Source organism: Otolemur garnettii, unplaced genomic scaffold (assembly GCF_000181295.1).
Source record: "Otolemur garnettii isolate 467f Iridium unplaced genomic scaffold, OtoGar3 scaffold00126, whole genome shotgun sequence".
In the NCBI taxonomy this organism is placed as follows: Eukaryota; Metazoa; Chordata; class Mammalia; order Primates; family Galagidae; genus Otolemur; species Otolemur garnettii.
In genome coordinates this window covers 414,381-432,979 of record NW_003852521.1, presented here as the reverse complement: position 1 = coordinate 432,979, position 18,599 = coordinate 414,381, and the positions used below count along the sequence as shown (strand labels likewise).

The window sequence follows — 18,599 nt, the reverse complement described above, 5'->3', positions numbered from 1 at the left end:
AATTTTTTCCTTAGACAAGCCTAAGGACAAGATTTATTTTTCTCTTTAAAAATACGAAAGTGGAGAAAAAAGTGCTTAAGTTATTTAGAAATCTCAATTGGGAACTTAGCTTAAGGGACTGTACAATGTAGAACAGTTGTAATATCTTGACCTTGTAAACTTGATTCATTACCTTCTAGCACGTTATTTTTGACTGGCCATGTTGACATAATAAAATTTCCTCATGCAGTTGGCTGAACCACACATCAGCTCAGCATCTGAATTCCTTGCTGTGGGGAATTTTCTGTCTGTCTCTTATGCATGAAAAAGTGTTTGATCTTTCTGTGAAATCAGAAACCAGCAGAATTTGCCACATTTGAATGGAGCTATTGTAAGTTTAAGATTTTTCTTATGGTTTTTACCTTTGAATTTTGTAGAATTTACCTGGAGGGGTTCAAAACTATGATAAAGAAGAGACAAAAATTAAGGAGTTTTCTTCTGTTAAATATAAATTGTTTTAGTATACTTTTCAATGACTCTTAGAAAGACATTGTGATAAATAATCCCCCCAAAATCACATTTTCTTCTAGATTAATGAAAAACTGTGAGTTGGTTTAAGAAATAGTAACATTTGGTGTTTTGGTATATATTCTATGAGGCTATTCTTTACACATAGCCACATACAGATTTTTATATTTAAAACTACCATTGTATTATGTAATTGTATATATATTATTTTATTATGCTATTAAATATGTTATCTATAATGAGAATTATTTTTAATGGCTCTATAGTATTTTATTGAATCTCCTCCCCTCTTTTTTTTTTTTTCTTAAAAAAAAAAACCATTTCCCTTCATGGACATTTAGACATGTAGGCTGTTTCCATATTTTTGAGTGGAACCGCAGTGAATTCCTTGCTACATAAATATTTGCATACTTGTCTCATACTTTTTGTTAAGATAAATTACAAAAAGTAAAATAAGGGGTCAAAGGGATGTTATGTTATCTCTGTATATATTGTGACTTACCTTTGGTATTTTGCAGTTGTGTACTCACCATGGTTATTTTGGTATGTTCAATCTGGTTATATAAAATGAGAACGTGAAAATTCACCATTAAGCATGTAGGAACAGTCTTTTGCTTATCAAACGGAAAATTTACATTTAGGCATAAGTAAGGCAGCAATGCTTTAAGCATAAAATGTTAAAATATGTTGTAAAACTATAAAAACATGATGGTCAACAGTTTAAATAAATATATATAAACCACTAATATTTCTAAGGCATAATTTACATGCAGTAAAATACCTTGATTTTAAGTGTACAGTTCCTTGAGTTTTGACAAATAATGTACATTCATGAAGCCACCACCCTGATTAAGATAGAGACTGTTTCCATCACTCCCAGAATGTTCTCTCATCCTTCTTTTTTGCCTGTCTCCATATCCCATGACCATTGTTATGATTTTTGTCATAATAAATTAATTTTGTCTGATTTTTGAACTTCATATAAACATTATACAATTTGTTGAGTATCTGGGTGCTCAAATTTAATGTAGTTCCTCAGTATTAATACTCTGTATTTAATATAGTTTCTAATTTTAAAAAAATAGTATTTAAGGGTAGTGTAAATACTAAACTGTCCTTAGAACAGAAAGATCCAACTCTAATGTGAAAATTATGGGAAATAAAAAAAACAAGTCTTGTTAAAAGAAAATGAAACTGAATCCTTTATCTTACATCATACAGAAGAATTAACTTATATCACAGACCTAAACATAAGAGCTAAAATGTTCTATAAAACTCTTAGAAGAAGGGTGGTACCTGTGGCTCAGTGGGTAGGGTGCCGGCCCCATATACCAAGGGTGGCAGGTTCAAACCCGGCCCTGGCCAAAGTGCAACCAAAAATAACCAGGCATTGTGGTGGGTGCCTGTAAGTCCCAGCTACTTCGGAAGGCTGAAGCAAGAGAACTGCCTGAGCCCAGGAGTTGGAGGTTGCTGTGAGCTGTGACAACACGGAACTCTGCCAAGGGCGATAAAGTGAGACTCTGCTTCTTAAAAAAAAAACTCTTAGAAGAAAACATACAGGAAAAGTTTCATGGCATTGAATTTGACAGTGATTTCTTGGATATGTCTAAAAGCATAGGCAATAAAAGAAAGGATATATAAATTGGACTATCTCAAAATTAAAGCCTTTTGTGCACCCAAGGACACTATGAAGAGAACGGAAAGGCAGCACACAGACTGAGAGAAAGTATTTGCTGGGCATATGTCTGATAAAAGGTTAAAGTCCTGACTATATAAAACACTAACAACCCAATTAAAAAATGGGCAAAGGACTGGAATAGACATTTTTCCACAGAAGACGTACAAATGACCAACAAGCACATGAAAGGATGCTCAGCATTCCAGATCATTAGGGAAATGCAAATGGAAACCACAGTGAGTGTGATATCGATTCAGACCCGTCAGGGATGGTTAGTATCAAAATCCCTAGAAAATCTGAGCCCTGCGCGCTGCCGGTGGCAATGAAAAATGGCGCAGACACTGCATAAAACAGTTAGCTAGTTCTCAAAAAATGAAGCATATAATTCCTATATCCAGGAATTCCACTTTGGGATATACCTGGAGAAGTAAAAGCAAAGATTTGAACAGGTATTTGTAAACCTGTATTCAGAGCAGCATTATTCACGATAACTGAAAGTTGGGAGCAGCCCGTGTCATCGATTGGTGGATGGACAAACAATATAAGGTATGTCCATTCAGGGGCCTTGGAAAGGAACCAAACACAGTATGTGCAGGCACATGCCACAGCACACCCGCAGCAGCCGTGAAAACATTCTGCTGAGTGAAATGAGCCATGCGCCAGACGACTGTGTGTGATTCCACCTACATGGGATGGGAAGAGTTACACTTGTGTAAAGACAGAAAGTGCATAATTGCCAGGGGCTGAGGTGGAGAGAAGAAAGTTGGAGTTATTATTTAATGGGCGCACAGTTTCAATTTGGGGATGATGAAATTCTGGAGATGGATGGTACTGACAGTTGCACAATGGTGTGTATATACTTAATGTCACTGAAATGTACACTTAAAATGGATAAAATGGTAAATTTTATATATATTTTAGCATAATAAGAAAAGAATAGGTCTTTAATCTAGAACCTCAAAGATAAAGAGAGAGCTGTACCTTATATTACCCAGCAAAAAATTAGCGTGTTAGAATTCAGAAGTGGGGCGTTTTCACCACATTAAATGTCTGTGAGAAGTTTAGGACAGTGTCAGATATTTCTTTTGTTCTTAAATTGTTTTCCTCCAAAAGGGGGGCAAATTGATTATCTCAATGGATTCAGGTGTGCAGAGGAAACTGCTCCATGATGGAAACTGGGGGAGTATTTTCGTGTCCTAAATTGGATCCTCAGGTCAGGGAGGATTCAGATACCTGTTCCAGGTGCCTTTGCTGGATGGCCTGAAGGTAGAGCATCAGACTGGACTGCTGGTTAGCTCAGGAAGTTCTTACATTTCCATTGTCTATGATGTGTGATTTTATACTGATTTTAGGAGGTTCAGTCAAGAATCATCATCAAGGCCAGGAGTTCTGATTGTAGTGATGTACAGAGCCAGCTGTGCTGTCCTGGGCAGAGTTTACATTCCAGTGGTTGGGTGGTGTGCTTGTGGTCAGATAAATTTGACAAATTGCGGATTAAAAAAAAATAAAGGCAGACAGCCTTCCTAAGTTTTTAAAGGATTTCACAGATCCTTTAATATGCTCATATAGTTATGCTTTATTTTTATAGTAGGGTTATTTCTCAAACTTTTTTGACTACAGAACTTGTTTCTGTGAGATATCTTGCGGAATTAGTGTCCCTTGTGGGGCCCGTAGGGAAATGCCAGCAGAGTTCCTTTCTGTCAGAGATTTACCAGCCTGCGGGGCACACTCCCTCTGGAGAAGACCATAATGAAGTCTTCAGCCTAGTCCTGTCCCAGGTGGAAGGAAGAGGTTAGAGCACCTGGTCTTGTTGTCAGGGTTGTGAGGTTTCTTGAGCAGAGTCTTGGTGGGGCCTATTTAAGTAAAGCGGCATGCAGAGGCCCTGTTCTCTGGGCGCTGTACCCTGTGCGTCTTGAACTCCCAGGGTCTCTTCCTTGTTGGGGCAGTTGGACTTGAGTGGAGGCAAGAGCTTCATTATAAAGGGTAAAATTGTGAAATCTCAGCATTTGGAAAAGTACAGAAACAAATAGAATAGATACACTTGTGTAACCATACGAAGTCTATAGGTGTGAACATTTTCGCCACATTTGCCCAACCCCCAAGAATTGTATATTTCCTTTTTCAGTGCATGTTGTTTGTTTTGTTTTGCTTTTGAGACAGTCTTGCTTTGTTGTCCAGGCTGGAGTGCAGTGGTATGATCTTAGTTGTAGTAGATCACTGCAGCCTCAAACTCCTAGGCTCAAGCAATCTTCCTGCCTCAGCCTCCCTTGTAGTTGGAATATAGGCACACCACACTCAGCCAAAGCATATTTCTATACTTTTACTATATATGTGTTCATAAATAATATACACTATTTTATTTCTTAACTTAGACAAATGGTAGGACACTGCATTAATCTTCTTTGGTTTCTTTTTTTCCCCTATATATGTAGTATACTCTCTTTATTTGAAGGATTAACTTGATGAATTTTAAGTACATCAAATTTACTATATTTTATATGTACATGTACTATATTTTATATGTACATTTATATATTACACAATATATAAATATGTATTGATTTACATAAAACTACAACCCACTTTAAGATATGGAACGTTTACATATGAATACCACTTTATTTATCCTATAAAGTCTCTTAAATGTTTTTTCCTGTATTGTATGTTATACAAAATATGGTACATGCTTGGATTCTAATAAAAATATTGCTATTTCTATGACCTATAATTTTCATTGTCTTTAAATCCTTTTATCCTGTTTTATACAAATGTGGGTACACTAGGTTAGAGACTAACTTTTGAATCAATTTCAGTTTTTTTAATAGGGATAGTTAACTGGATTCTGAGTATAACTCAGCTATACATCTATCTATTATATGCTAATTATAATGCTTTCTTCCTGTTCTTCTTTTTCTTTCTTTCTTCCTTTTTTTTTTTTTTTGCAGTTTTTGGCTGAGGCTGGGTTTGAACCTGCCACCTCCAGTATATGGGGCCGGCCACAGGCCCCACCCTCTTCCTGTTTTTCTATTGCTGTTTTCTTGTTTCCTTACCACCTTCTCCATAATCTAAACAATTTAAAATTATATATTCTATTTTGTTCCTAACACTTATTTAATGTCAAATTTTCTAATATTAACTACTATGTGATGCAGTAACCGTTGTTTTTCCCCAGCGACATGTGCATACTACAAGGTTTATACACCTCCCTCCCCCCCGTGGTGACTTGGAAGTTTCTTTTTGCACTGCATAGTATCAAGATTGACATTATGGACAAACTTGCCACTTACCCCCTCCCTATAATTAAAAGTAAGGAGGAAAAACCTGTAGTGACTGTTTTCCGATTTTGACGGATTAACATTTAGAATGCCTTTATTCAACAAGTCCTGTCTACAAACGTCTCCTATTTTACTTACATTTAGCTTAAGAACCTTCTTATCTTTATCTACAATACAAGCTGCTGAAAATAAAATGATACTTATTTGTCCAATATGCCAATATATTCAACATCTGACATGCCTTTTCACAGTTTAAACCTATCTAAACTTAAATTTTAGACCCAGCTTACATTTCTATTGTTGTATTTAATTTTAATACTCTACATGTAACACTTTAAACTTAATGCTGCTTAACTAGTTTTTTTTTTTTCTTTTACCACTAGACCACCGAGGATCCTTAACTAGTTTTACTGTTTACCATTAATTCTTTCTAACAGCTACCTCCCTACTCAAGCTATCTATTTTAATTCTGGTTCTCTTTTGGCTGTGGTAAATCATACAGCAGATTGAAGGTCCTTGGTTGATACACTTGCTTAACCTCTGCATATCTGAGAGTGTCGTCCAGTTGTCTTCATACAGAAATGATAACTTGGCTGGGTATATAATTCTCGACTCAAAGTTATTTTCCTTTAAAATTCTGTAGATATTGTTCCATTGTCTTCAGGTATGTAGCGTTGCAAGAGGAAAATCTGAGGTCAGCTTGATTTTTGTTCCTTTATAGGTGACCTGCTTTCTCTCTCTTTGAATGCTTGCAAAATTTTATCTTTATCCTTTAAATTTAAAAACGTCACAAGGAGATGTCTAGGAGTTGCTTTCTTTTGTTACATTGTAAAGGCACCTGTGAGCTGTTTCTACTTGTAAATCTAGTTTTCTTCAATTAGTTCCTTGATTATTGTTGCGGCTCTGTTTGCTTTGTCTTCTGTTTCAGAAAGTCCTAGTACACTGGACAGGCCCTCCAGATCGCTCTCTTTCTCCTCTTTCCTTGATTTCTTTCCCTCTTTCTCTGAGTAAGGTGGGAATTGTCTTGTTTTGCCTTTACTTCAGGAATTTCCTTCTGTGGACCATCCAGCCTGCACGTTCCTGTTAATTCTCGCAGCTCCTTCATGCGTTCCCAGCCTTCTGACATGACCCTTTTTATCACTGTGCACAGGGTTTTAAGATTCTGTTTTATATTAGTCTCTCAATCCTTTCTGTATCTTCTGTTTCGACCGCTATATCTGTTTCAAGAGGAGGCATTTTCTTGATGACTTAACTATTCTTTCTTCTGAACTGAGGTATTACGACCTTTTCAGTAGCTCTTAGCAAAAAGACCCTAATTGAAGATTAAAGGAAGTTTCTTGAAGTACTGAACGAAATAAACGTCCAAAATGGTTCTCGTTACGTCATCTCTGCACTTTTTTGCTTTCTTTTTAAACTTAACATTTTATGTTTTAAATTTGACCCATCTTGATATGTGGGTCTTATTCCCTCCTTTTTACTACTTCAGAGAATTGAATTGTGTGACTAACACGAAGCTAATTTTCCTCCTTTACCTCCTTTGCTGAAGTGATGGTGTTTTAATCTGGTTAACTGTAAACAGGGCCGCATAGAACCTTCTTCCTGGGACACGTGAGGGTTTCCTGGGTATCACCTGCTGCTTTGCTGGGTCACGGTCCATGCATCAAATGAGAACTCTCCAAAACGTCATTAGAAGGAAGATGGCAGGGGTGGGAGGAGGATGGAAGATAAACTTAGATCATTTCATTAATTTTGGAGTATGAGCAAAAAGGTTTGTATGGTGAAATGAAAAATGGGATCCAGATCCTGCACATTTAAAACGGTACAGAGCTGTGAAAGTTAATACTGTGTCCTAATTAGGGTGGTTCTAAAATAAAGAAAGTGAGTGAATCATTTTTAACTATACTTTCTCCAATAATGTTTGGAAACATTCACTTTTCTTTGAAAATTGGAATACATTTTTTGTGGTGTGTGCTCACTGTACCATTTAAAGGTCCTTATTTAGAAACGAGTGAAATAAATTTTTATTTTTAAATATCTAAAAGTTCTGATCCCAAGCATTTTCTGGAGATTTCCACTTAGTTTAGTGTTATTTTAAAAAAATTCACACTGTACTAAAGGCACAGAACATTTGATGGGCAGTGAGGACTCACTAGGAGGGCAGTTTATAGCGACGGGCACCACGTGCTACGGTCAGCATCGGTATAAAATTCATTGTTTTTGGCTGTGGATGAAGCCGGGCACATGTGTATCACATTTGGATGGTCCCAGTGATTTCCACTGAGTAGCCCCCCCTTGATTAGTTTTTACTCGAGCAAAGCTTGTTTTAGGAATCCAGGAAGGACATTCTTTCACTCCAACAAATGTTTGTTGACATTGGCACCTTTCCTGGAGGCACCCCTGAATTGGGTGCACCCCTGAATTGGGTGCGCCTCAGAGCTTATACTCTTCTGATGAGGACGGACAGTAAACACATGGACACCCAGTTAAGGGGTTAACCAAGTCAGGGCATCCCCTGTGGTAAATGAAATGGGTATGGCTTGAGAAGACTGGTGCTGGGGGCTGTGTCCAGGTAGCCAGGCTGCTCAGGGAGAGGTGCCACTCAGTTAGAAGAGCTTTGTACCCCAACTCTCAGCACCTGCCCCTGGCACTTGGGAGCTGTTGGTGAAATTTCACTGGCTTGCAACAGTCTGGTAATCTTAGTTATCCTTAATGCGGTTAAGAGCTAAGAGATCAACAGAAAAACTCTGAGCAGCCCAAATGGGTTTCACAGAGCTTGAGACCGTAAGTCTTATGTGCTGGTCTCCTTGGAATTGTCCTCTGGGCGGTCATCATTTTAACAAGGGGTGTGGGTTTCTCAAGACTCAGCAGGTTGGGGTTGAGGATGGAGCTGGGAGGACAAGAGCAGGGTCCGAGTGCCTGGGTGCTGTGAGCCGAGGGCCAAGCGGTGGAAACAGGAACTTAGCCTGGAGCTTCTGGCAGAGGCTGATAGTTCAGCCTCTCAATTTATGTTTCGTAATACTGATTGTTTGGTTTAAGAAGTCTGAAAATCATAGAGGACAGGTTTGAAAGCAGTATGTGTCTAAATGGGTTAAAACAAGAATGATAAGGAATTACCGTTAAAGAATTAGACTTTAGTTCCAGGCAGCTGGGGTATTATATTGAGAAGTTGGTTTTTAAAGTTAACACTCAGGATATAATATTTTAGAGATAGCACTCCACCTGTTAGTTTAATAATAATAATAGTATCTGTACAGACTTCCAGGTAGGATTATTGTGTTTCTGGGTACAGTTTCCTTATGAATTACTAGAGAAGGCAGCCCCATCTTACAGTTGCAGACGTAAGGTAAATGGAGTTACTAGGTGACCATATTCACACAATTTTGATTCTATACATTTCTAACTCAGTAAGTCTTTAAACAAGGGTTTAGCAGTCTGTTCTTGGGTGGTTTCCATTTAAGGTTGGTCGGGTTGCTGGGCACTGGGCCCCCGGTCTGGGGGGTGCCTGTGGGTTTCCTCACCCCCAGCCACAGAGCGTGAAGTGCCAGTGAATTTGATCCCAAATAAATGAAGGAGGCATGTATCTAAGAAAGGATAGCAAATTGGTTTTTAATTGTGGAAGACACAAAAACTCCCCAGCAGGTGTTTTAGACGCTGCTGCCCCTCAGAGGCTTGCCTCCTTCCACAGACTGTGCCGAGGACTCTGTGCAAGAGCCGCTCCTCCCTGCCCCACAACCTGCTGTCAGATTTTCCGGACTTGGAATAGATAATAAAAGATCCTGGTAAGTTTGTGGCTGCGCCAGTGTTAGTTTCCTGAATTTGTCCTGTTGTCTTGCTTGGAAAACAGAGTCTCCTCCCCAAACAACACTTCCATATTGTGTGTGAGGATTCTGTAAAACCAGAGAGTCAACATATTAAAGCGCAATTCAGAGGGGAGTTGCTGGCTGCGCTGACTGAGCTTACAGTCATTTTAACACTGGCAGAAGTGTTATCCTAACTGCTTCAAATCAAACTGCAGAGATGCTTGTGTGAAATATAGTATTAGATATCAAGTCAGACATATGGGCGTTGAACGGGAGGATGTGTGTTGTGGTGTATGGTATTCTAGCATGTGGAGTTGTATCATGGAAATTTGTTGGCTTGGCTTATGGCAGGGACATACATTCATTATGAGATATCAAGCTGTAAAATAAATAAAAGCAAAGAATTCAACTGCGCTGGTAAATGGGTTTCAGTGCAAACTTGTCTGTTCCAACAACTTCGACTCTGTGCTAGGAGATGCTGTGAGGCTTTGTGGCCACATTTGTTCTGATCATTGCAGGTAGGTCTTAAAAATAATCTGGATCAAATTGAAAGAAATAGGAACTTTTTGTTTTCCTTCCTGTGCTAATTCGTTTAGAGGCCGAATGTTTTTATATTTTCCTCCTTCACTATTCCTTCTTTCCCCTTGGTCAGTATTTCTGCAGTGAATCTGGGTTTAAGGGTATATCTGGTGCTGCCATTGCTTTCTTGAGCGTGTGGGCTCATGGGGAGCTCAGGTTCTCGGGGTTCTGAGTGGACCCTCTATTCTCTCTCCGGGGCACTTCTGGCTGTCCTCATATCTTGTCTGTCTTTTCCTTTCCTGTTCTCGCTTGCAACTCGGAAAAAAAGTCAATAGTTTCTCATTTAAAAAAAAATCTAAAAATACTCTCAATGGTATATTTATTGCACGAGGAGCGATTTACCCCTGAATAATCCTTTCAAGGATTCTTGGGCTTATGTAAGTTAGAAATGGAAAAGACCAATTTAGGACATTTCTCACTATTTCTGGTATTTACAGCATAGTACGATTTGCTTTACATTGTTACTCATTTTATCAACTGAGAAAATACTATCCTTAGCCAAAATAATAAATGGAATTGTTAATATAACTGGTGTATCTCTGCTACAAATACAGTTGGAACATTCTAAATTTTGTCGTTCTGAACTTAGAAAGAAGCATGCACCATAATGCACCCAAACCACAAGCATCCTGCAAAATGTTCTCAGTGAACTTGAACTGTTTGAGTTCATATTAATTTTCCTTGTTGTATGCGGATGGATTTAATGTAATGCTTCTTGACTTTCTTAGCAGACACTGTTTTTTCATGTCAGTGTTAGGAACCCCCCACACACACACACTGGATTTTTTATGATATTATCAATAGTTAGTATCTGATAAGGTATGATCGTTTTTAAGGCAAATTCTTTTGACTTCATTGTTGGTATGTGAGTAGAAGGCAGCGTGTCAATTTGTCTAATGAAGAGAGGATTAAAAATACTGGATGCACTTGCGTAGCAGAGAGCCCCTTCACGTTGGTGACTTGAAAGCACATTTGATTCACTAAGTTGCACATTTTGACTTTCCCATTTGTTTTGCTTGACTTTTTGACAGATGCCACCTCAGTATGGACAGCAAGGTGTGAGTGGTTACTGCCAGCAGGGCCAGCAGCCGCAGCCGTATTACAGCCCGCAGCCGCAGCCCCCGCACCTCCCGCCCCAGGCGCAGTATCTGCCGTCCCAGTCGCAGAGGTACCAGCCGCAGCAGGTGAGCGCCGCGCCGCGCAAGGCTCCTGGGGCTCCTGGGGCTCGGCCGCCTTCTCCCGGGCAGACTGGGCTCTGAAGCATCTTCCTGTTTTGTTTTAAAAGTTACGTTCTCAGTGGAAGAAAATGTAGTTTTGAGAAAATGCAAAATTACAAACCTAATCTAAATTCCCTCCCTCCCTTCATGTTTTGAGGTTGAAGGGTGGGAAGAGTGACGAGTTTAATAGTCGCCTGGGTTACTGGTTAGTGACAGCAGAGTGCATCAGTCATTTCTTGTTGTCTGTCCTTTGTGTTCTGAATCTTTCAAAAAAGTCCTCTGCTGCTTTGTAAAGGCTTATTCAGGAGAAGGTTTTATAAATTATTTAATCCCACTAGTTAGCACACGCATGGTATTTTTATCGTGACCTTTTTGTTTTTGTTTTAATGGCACATGTTACTGCATCAAAACATTGTTGCTTTTGACAGTTATTCTTCTTAAATGAGCTCATAAGCAGATAATCACTTCAATTGCAATATATTAAAATACTAATGGGAATCATGTACTTTAAGTATATTAAGCAATTTCTAGTTTGAATTAGCCTCGTTAAATACTCTTCTAGGTTGTTGGGGGAGTATAGTACAGATTACATGATTTATAGAAAAACAGTATATATGTATTTGGTAAAATGATTCATTTTCATTTTGTTTTAGAGACTCGTTCATTAGTGACAGGAAAAGGAGTTGTGATAAAACTTCGATAGCACTTCTAGGCATGAGCATCAAAATGCAACTTTCCATTTTAATATTTTCTTCTCTTTCTCTTTTGTGGGGTCAGGGTGGTGGAGAAGGGATGAACACATGTGGCACTGACTTTTTATAAAGGGCTTCTCATATGGCTTGAATAGACTGTTGACGTTAAGCAGAATGATACTCGTATCTGGGGTTTGCAGAAGGAGGGATCTGCATTATTTCGGGTATGTACAGAGTTATCTGGTGAAGTCTTTTATTAAAGTGTGTGACAATTTTAAAACACTTTAATATCAACTCTCTTTAAATGAGAGAGACGTGGAGCTGGATTTTTGATAAAGTTATAGACTTTTCCAAGGGGCTTTCAGAGCCTTATTGAACTTATCTGTAGACATAGAATGTTTTGTCATGTCATCAAAATTTAAGGACTCAATAGAGATATTACATTACTCATTTTACTTCAGTGCACTGAAATGAATTTCTGATTGTAAAACCAATTTGATTAAGGATTCTGAGCACCTGTCATTTCCTTCAAGACCAAGCTCAAAATTTACTTCCTTTCTGAAGCATTCACTGATGACTTCGAGCACACGGCAATTACTTATTTAATATCTTTCACATTTAAATATTTAAAACATGCTACAGGTAGAATCCTTTTGTTAATGAATACTATTTTAATGTGCTTAGTTTAGGGCTATCTTATGCTTTGATTAATCCTACCGTATTAGACGATAAATTTTATGATTATATATATGTAACTATGATTCTTTAATGTAAATTTGGTCATTTTGTGTATTCTGAATACATTTTCCAAAGTATACTAGAATTTTTTTCTTGTATTCTATTTGCTAGCTATAAAATACCTTGAGTACTTTTTAAGATTTATTAAACTATTGTATGACAAAGAGGTGGAAATTAGACACATTTGGGTAACCTGACAAATGGCCTGGTTTGTCAGTGACAGTCCTTATTTAGGGGTTAGATAGAGAGACAGATTTGGGAAAGTTTCCCTAAGAAATGAAATCTAGCATTATAGGTATGCCTAGCAACTCCAAACCAAAATAATTACCCCAGATCTATCCTAAAACAAAGTAAACATTTATCAATAGAAAAGTACCAAAATCTAGCCAAATTTTAATAAGCATGGATAATATTGAATTTATCTACATTTAAAATCCTAAGAAACTCAACCGTATTTAATCAACCAGTAGTTCATAACAATCAGGACCTTCCTTTCTGTAGACTGTCCTTTTGTAGCATATATATATTCTGTTGTTTTTATATAATGAAAACTAGTCAGCAAGAATTCTCTGTGTTTTTGTTAATATAATTGATAGGAAGGTGATTTTGAGGTTCCGCTGAGACACATCACTGGTCTTTAACATTTTTAACATTTAGTGTTTTGACTAGTCAGTGGGTGCACAGATTTCAAAAATTGTCAAGTATAAGGAAAGGATAGAGAGAAAAGTCTCTTTTCCTTAATTGTCCCTGTCCATTTTACCACGTCCCACCCTTTGCCAGGTAATCACTTTATTAGTTGATTGTGTGTTTTTCTGGAGTTTCTTTATATATGAAGAAGCACAATACCGTAGATGCCCTATTTTAATTTTTACTCTATTTTTACATAAATATTGGTATATATAGTATAATATACTCTATGCATGCCTGTGTTGTTCAGCACCCCCCTCTTCTACCCACTTACATATACAATATTATCTGGAGGTCATTCCAAAGGAGTACAGCGAGCTAGCCCACATTCTTCTTATAGCTTCATTCCATTTTATAGACATAACGTGTTTATTTAGCTTTTCTCTGTGATAGGCATTTAGCTTATTTCTAGTTATTTGCAGTTGAAACGATGCTGCTGTGATAAACTTTGCATATGTGTTGTTTCCTGAGTGGGCACTAGTATCTGGAGAGTAAATTCCTAGAAGTGACGCTGCTTGGCCAAGGGGCATTGCCAGACTGGTCCCTGAAGAGGCTGTACCAGTTTATACTCCCACCATCTATGTGTGAGAGGACCTGTTCCCTACACATGTGCTGGTTTTACACAGCTTCTGGGTTTTTGCGAATGTGCGAATAGTCCTAATCTAAAGATCTAAAATCTGAAATATTTCCAAATCTGAAACTTTCTGAGCACCAACCTGGTACCACAAGTGTAAAATTCTATATCTGATCCCAAGTGATGGGTCATAGTCAAAACACACATTGTTTTATTCACAAGGTTACTTAAAATTTTGTATAAACTTGTATTCAGGCCATGTGTGTAAGAATATATGTATATCTAATAAACATAAATGAATTTCTTTTTTAGACTTGGGTCTTATTTCTAAGATATCTCATTATGCATATGCAAATATTCCAAAATCTGAACCATTTCTGGGCCCAAGCATTTCGAATAAGAGACATTCAACTTGTAATCAAGTTTTAGTTTACATTATTTTGTTACTAGTGATGTTGGGCATCATTCAACATATTTAAAAGCACTTGTGTTCCTTTTTTCCTGGACTATTAATTCTTATCTTTTTATCTTGAACTTTTGCTATTTAGTTTTTGGCTTTTAAGTTTTGATTTACAAAACTCTTTATGTATTAGAGAGACTGGGCCTTTGTCTATGATATGAATTACTAACTATCCCCATATCTCGCCATTTGTCTTTTGACATTAATTATGTTCAGTTTTTTGGTCAGGTAAAAGCATTTTCTTTTTTCCCAGTTTTTATGCAGTGAAAATTATGTATCTGTTTTTCTGTGATCTTTGCATTTTATTTATATTGCGAATTAGACCAAGGTTATAAAGTAATTCACCCATGTTATTTTGTAGTATTTCAGGATATTCATTTTTACACTCTATTTATTGTAGGTCTATAGAGAGAGAGACAGTCCAGCTTAATTATTTTATTCTAGAACTTCGTTGTTCCTAGAATTTTCTTGTGTAGGGCTATCGTATTAATCAGTGTCTTATTATATTAATGTTAGTCAGGGCAATTGGCTGGAGGATTCCCTTTTGCTTAGGGAAGGCTAATCTTTTTATTCTAGTCAGTCCATCAAAGTAATTAGATGAGGCCCACCCACATAATGGAGGACAATCTGCTTTACTCAGTCACCGATTTAATTGTTAATTTTATCCAAAATCACCTCCCAGAGTCACGCATAAAATTAACCAGTGCAAGCTCCTACCTTCTTGGGACCACAAATTAAAACAAGCACCCACAGCAGTCAGTGCCCTCAGCAAGGCCCATCATCACAAACGCCACTGTGAGACGGTGCTGCGCCAAGGTTATGAAACCTCCCTGGGCTGTCTGCTCAGTGCCGCCAGTGTAGGCGAATGGTGGCACGTTCACCAACTTAATTGTCAGGCCTCGTATATTTTAGTATCTGGGTTGGTATATCCTCATTACCCTTCTTTTTCAGAGTTTTCTTGACTGTTTGTGTTTGCTTTTTCTTATAAATTCTTCTTTTCTTACCATGCTGAGAACTTTGTCTTCTGTTGTTGTTACGATAGGATCTTTTATTATATCTTTTTTTGTGAAAAAGATGGTACTTAGGAAGGAGTCACTGTCAAACAAACAAAAGTACCTGATTACTTGGACAGTCTTTGCCTTGTTGAGGCCCAATGAAGGACCAGGTGTGATACTTGTAAATTGTGTCCTTGAAAAATCAGTTTCTCATCGTTATTGGTAAGTCTAAATATAAGAGACTTTGTATATTAACTTCGCGTGTATATGTGTGTGTCCAGTGACCTTTTAAGTTAATTCTAATTTTTTTCATCCATCAGTTTTCTTAAGTTTTGCCGCATTAACAAACAAAAAAATCCCTGCCTCCCCACTTGTTTGTCCTTTTGCAGACTGTCTTCTCCAAATACATTATTTGAAAAGTACGGCCAATCCTGTATTATCTCTTAATTAACACAGAGGCTTTGCATTGCATCCTTAAATGTAATGTTTCCTCTTTTTTTCTTTTCCTTTTTTTGGGTTTGTTTGGGTAGTTGCCAACTCTGGGACTAAGGAGGTTCAACAATGGATGCTGAATTCTATCTTGTGACTTTTTTGTATCTATTAGAAAGATCACTTGTATTTTTATTTCTAAACTGTTGTTGTGGTAAATTACCTTCTAATAGTATTAGAGCAAACTTGATTCTAGAATAAGCCTAGCTTCATTATATGTTGTCTTTTTTATGTCTTACTAGAATCGGTTTATTAACATCTGTTTAGTTTTCTTAAATCATAAATTCATGACTGGGTGCGGAAGCTCACAGCTATAATCCTAGCACTCTGGGAGGCTGAGGCAGGTGGCTTGAACTTAAGTTTGTGACTAGCTTGAATCAGAGTGAGACCCCATCTCTTAAAAAAAAAAAAAAATAGGCAGGTGTTGTAGTGGGTGCCTATAGTCCCATCTACTTGGGAGGCTGAGGCAAGAGAATCACTTGAGCCTAAGATTTGAGGTTGCAGTGAGCTATGATGCTAGGGCCCTCTACTAAGGGCGACATAGTGAGATTCTGTCTCAAAAAAGAATCATAAATTCATGAATGAGATTGAACTATAATTATCCTTATGAGGTTTTGACATCTGTGTTTTGAGCTTTGTAAATGAATTTGGAGACTAGTCTCTTTTTTAATTTAGTGAAAGAGTTTGTGTTAAGTCATTATCTCTTCTTTGAATGTTGGTAGAGGTGTCTGTAAAGCTATAAAGGATTATGTAGCTCTTGATTTTTAGCTGTTGTGTCTCCCTTCTCATTTTTAACTTTTGATTCCATTCTTTTGGGAATATAGGCACATTCGAGCTATTGATTTCTTCTTGAGTCACTTTTGCTTCTATGTATTCCTACATATTTGGAATTTGTCCTTTTCAGCTTTTCAGCTTTATTAACATAAACTTCATAATAGTCTTATCTCTGTAACATCCGCAGTTAAAGTGTAATTTTTTTCTTTATTCTTTAAAAAATTCTTTTTAAATTTTTAATTTTACTGACAAGGTCTTGCTCTGTTGCCAAGACTGGAGTGCAGTGGTGTGCTCGTAGCTCATTGTAACCTTGAACTCCTAAGTAGCTGAGACTGTAGATGCATGCCACCAGGTTGGGCTAATTTTAAAATGTGTTTTGAGACCGGGCGAGGTGGCTCATACCTATAATTCTAGCACTCTAGGGGGCTGAGGCAGGTGGATTGCTTGAGCTCACGAGTTTGAGAACAGCTTGAGCAAGAGTACCTTGTCTGTACTAAAAATAGAAAAACTAGCCAGGTGTAGTGGCAAGTACCTATAGTCCCAGCTACCTGGGAGGCTGAGGCAAAAGGATTGTTTGACTTCAAAAGAGTTTGAGATTGCTATGAGCTATGATGCCACAGCACTCACTCTACCCAGGGCAACAGAGTGAGACTCTGTCTCAAAAAGTAAATAAAATAAAATACTGAAATAATGTGTTTTGTAGAAGCAACGGCTCAAGGTCTCTCTACATTGGCCAGGCTAGTCTCTAATTCAAGTGATCTTCCTGTCTGGGCCTCCCAGCACGTATTGGTGTGATCTTCCATAAAGCTTTTCCTAAGCAATTTTGTTCTGTATCTTTTCTGTTGTATGTTCTTTTAAAAAATTTAATTGATTTCTGTTCTTGTTTTTGCCTTTCTGATGTTTATCTTGTGGTTCTTTTATTTTCATTCAAGTGAGTGTTTAGCTTATTTGAACCTTTTTTGTTTGATGAAGCTAAATACAAAACTAAACTTTTTCCTCCCAAGTACTGCTTTGGCTGAATCGCCCATATTTTGATGGCATTATTTTTGTTCTCTTTTAGTTCTAAGAATATTTCTATTTCCCTTCATTCCTTATTTTTTGAAGACAGTTTCCTGAGGCTTGGGTTTACTTTCTCTTTTCTCAGAAGGATTGATTAATTTTTGCTTTTTCCAGTTTCCTGTGGGTGCTCGTCATCTGGAGCAGTGTTTTATGTTTTAGTTTGTGGAATTCTTTTATTTGTTTGTTTGTTTATTTATTGCAGTTTTTGGCCAGGGCTGGCTTTGAACCTGCCACTTCTGGCACGTGGGGCTGGCGCCCTACTCCTTTGAGCCACAGGCACCACCCTGAGTTCATGAAATTTTTATTACAAAAGATTTTTAATAGGCATCTAAACAGAAAGATATCATGAACACTCCCATGCCCTCACCCAGTTTCAGTGTTGCTAATATTTTACCTTATTTGCTTCCCTGCCTTATCTTTTTCCTCTTCTTCTTTCCTGGAAGTATTTTAAGTTAAATCACAGGCATAGCATTGGTGGTGCCCATAGCTCAGTGGGTGGGGCGCTGGCCATATACACTGAGGCTGGGGGTTTCGAACCCCGCCCTGGCCGGCTAAAACAATAATGACAACTGCAACCAAAAAATAGCCAGGTGTTGTGGTGGGCGCCTGTAGTCCCAGCTACTTGGAAAGCTGAGGCTGGAGAATTGCTTAAGCCCAAGAGTTTGAGGTTGCTGTGAGCTGGGGTGCCAGAGCACTCTAGCTAGGGTGACAAAGTGAAACTCTGTTTAAAAAAAACAAAAAACAAAACTAAAAAATTTCCCCTCTAAATAGTTCTGTTTGTGTCTATAAAAAGGGCCTTTCTTATATAATCTGTCTTCATACCTCACTCAGTTAGATATAATTCCTTTAATCCCCCCACTTAGCTTTGTTCAGGTAGCACTAGTTATCCTTAGAATACCCTTATAAAACACTACTTTCAAGCAGAATTTAAAGTTATTACATGGACTTGGTTATTGTATCTTTTTATCTAGAGCAGTTTTCCCTAGCCCTGAATTCGTGCCTTGAAATATTTTTTTTTTTTTTTTTTTTTTTTGAGACAGAGCCTCCAGCTGTCCCCCTGGGTAGAGTGTCGTGG

General features: G+C 37.7%; 1 protein-coding gene across 2 annotated transcripts in view; it reads left to right on the top strand.

Annotated features, from left to right (window-relative positions):
- ARID1B (AT-rich interaction domain 1B) overlaps nucleotides 1-18,599 on the top strand; it is a 426,086-nt gene that overhangs the window by 110,424 nt on the left and 297,063 nt on the right. For both annotated transcript variants that reach the window (XM_003797856.3, XM_003797857.3), the window contains exon 3: nucleotides 10,871-11,023. In XM_003797856.3, the coding sequence (XP_003797904.2) occupies nucleotides 10,871-11,023 (153 nt within the window). The remainder of the gene's footprint in view (nucleotides 1-10,870; nucleotides 11,024-18,599) is intronic.